Source organism: Trichinella spiralis (genome assembly GCF_000181795.1).
Source record: "Trichinella spiralis strain ISS 195 chromosome Unknown Scfld533, whole genome shotgun sequence".
Lineage (NCBI taxonomy): Eukaryota > Metazoa > Nematoda > Enoplea > Trichinellida > Trichinellidae > Trichinella > Trichinella spiralis.
Genome location: NW_003527472.1, coordinates 143 through 1,337, shown reverse-complemented (window position 1 = coordinate 1,337; position 1,195 = coordinate 143). Strand labels below are relative to the sequence as shown.

General features: G+C 35.7%; 1 protein-coding gene across 1 annotated transcript; it reads left to right on the top strand.

Annotated features, from left to right (window-relative positions):
* Nucleotides 1-131: 131 nt before the first annotated feature.
* Tsp_16009 (hypothetical protein) lies at nucleotides 132-856 on the top strand. The gene is made up of 3 exons (XM_003370794.1): nucleotides 132-266; nucleotides 476-580; nucleotides 779-856. Exons 1-3 carry the CDS (start codon nucleotides 132-134, stop codon nucleotides 854-856), a joined length of 318 nt encoding a protein of 105 aa, XP_003370842.1.
* The last annotated feature ends 339 nt before the right edge of the window (nucleotides 857-1,195 follow it).

Here is a 1,195-nt window from a genome sequence, read left to right as displayed (position 1 = left end):
TTAAAAATTGTTTGAGGGGTTGTGGACAAACAGGGATGAGGCTATTTATTTATTTATTATTATTGTTTCGTGGTAAAATTGGTAAAAAGTTAAAAATAAAATTGATAATCATTGCAGCCAACTGAAGTGGTATGGTAATTTTTGACAATCTGATTTTCCAATTTGGAAAACCAATTCAAAACAAGGAAACTGTCGATTTGGCAATAAATGATCGCATGACGCAAATGCAAAATTTCGAGATGACGCATCATAGCGGAAAATGGAAGGTTGAAAATTTGAAAAAAACAAAAAAACAAAATTTATTAATTTAATTATTTTGGAGAAAAATTTAAAATATATTTGGAAAGCATTTCGAAAAAATGCCGATTTTCCCAAAAAACATAAAAAATAATACAGAATTTTTTTTTTCATTTTTCAAAATTTCACAAATGGGGGGGGGGGGTAAAAAAAAAGATGTTGCATGTTTTTTTTTCAGAATTTTTCTTCCGTCAAGCAGAGTGAAGAAGAAAATGGCCAAATTCACCTTGGCCCGCTTCGAAAGCTTCCAATTACCAACAGTGCAATGCGGTTAAGCCGAGGGGTAGAAAGAAAATTTGAAAAAAAACTAATGAGTAGAGAGCTTTTCCCAAAAATTAGATTTTTCAACAATAGCAAAAAAAATTTTTGCTAGGTGAGCTAATTTTACAAACGGCCAAGTTTTCCCAGTTCCAAAATTTCTTTTTTTCCATTTTCTTGGTCACCGGACAAACGGTGGTAATTGGGCAATTTTTTTTTCAAGTCAAAAACTACTGGCCGGAAAAAAAATGCGGGAGATTGTCCACAACGGAAGAGTTTCATAATTTGGTATGAAATGTGAAGAAGAAAGAAATGGCAGGGGGGTAAAGGCAAAACGGGTCTTAGATTTGCCTAATTGCCGCCCTGAGGAAAAGAAACTGCACCCGCACCTGCCCGAGTTATAACATCCAATACTATAGGGTGTGCATTTTTCCACAGGCTTCCTGCATGTCATCTCGCTTGTCCGTTCCTTTTTGCACTCATGACCCGACTTATGCTGTCGATGCTCTACTTGCCTAATCGACAATACAACTTGTCACGACCACAAAAACCCTGAATATTTGTTCTGACTTTACTAAATCACTCATAATCGACCCGAAATCTGATGATCCGACACCGTCGTCTTTCAGAAAAGGACATA

Excerpts from the sequence above, each read along its gene's own strand:
- Tsp_16009 (XM_003370794.1), top strand. The coding sequence starts at position 132 with ATGGTAATTTTTGACAATCTGATTTTCCAATTTGGAAAACCAATTCAA. Across the intron at positions 267-475 it reads ATCATAGCGGAAAATGGAAG|AATTTTTCTTCCGTCAAGCA; the intron begins GTTGAAAATTTG and ends TTTTTTTTTCAG. Across the intron at positions 581-778 it reads CAATGCGGTTAAGCCGAGGG|TCAAAAACTACTGGCCGGAA; the intron begins GTAGAAAGAAAA and ends TTTTTTTTCAAG.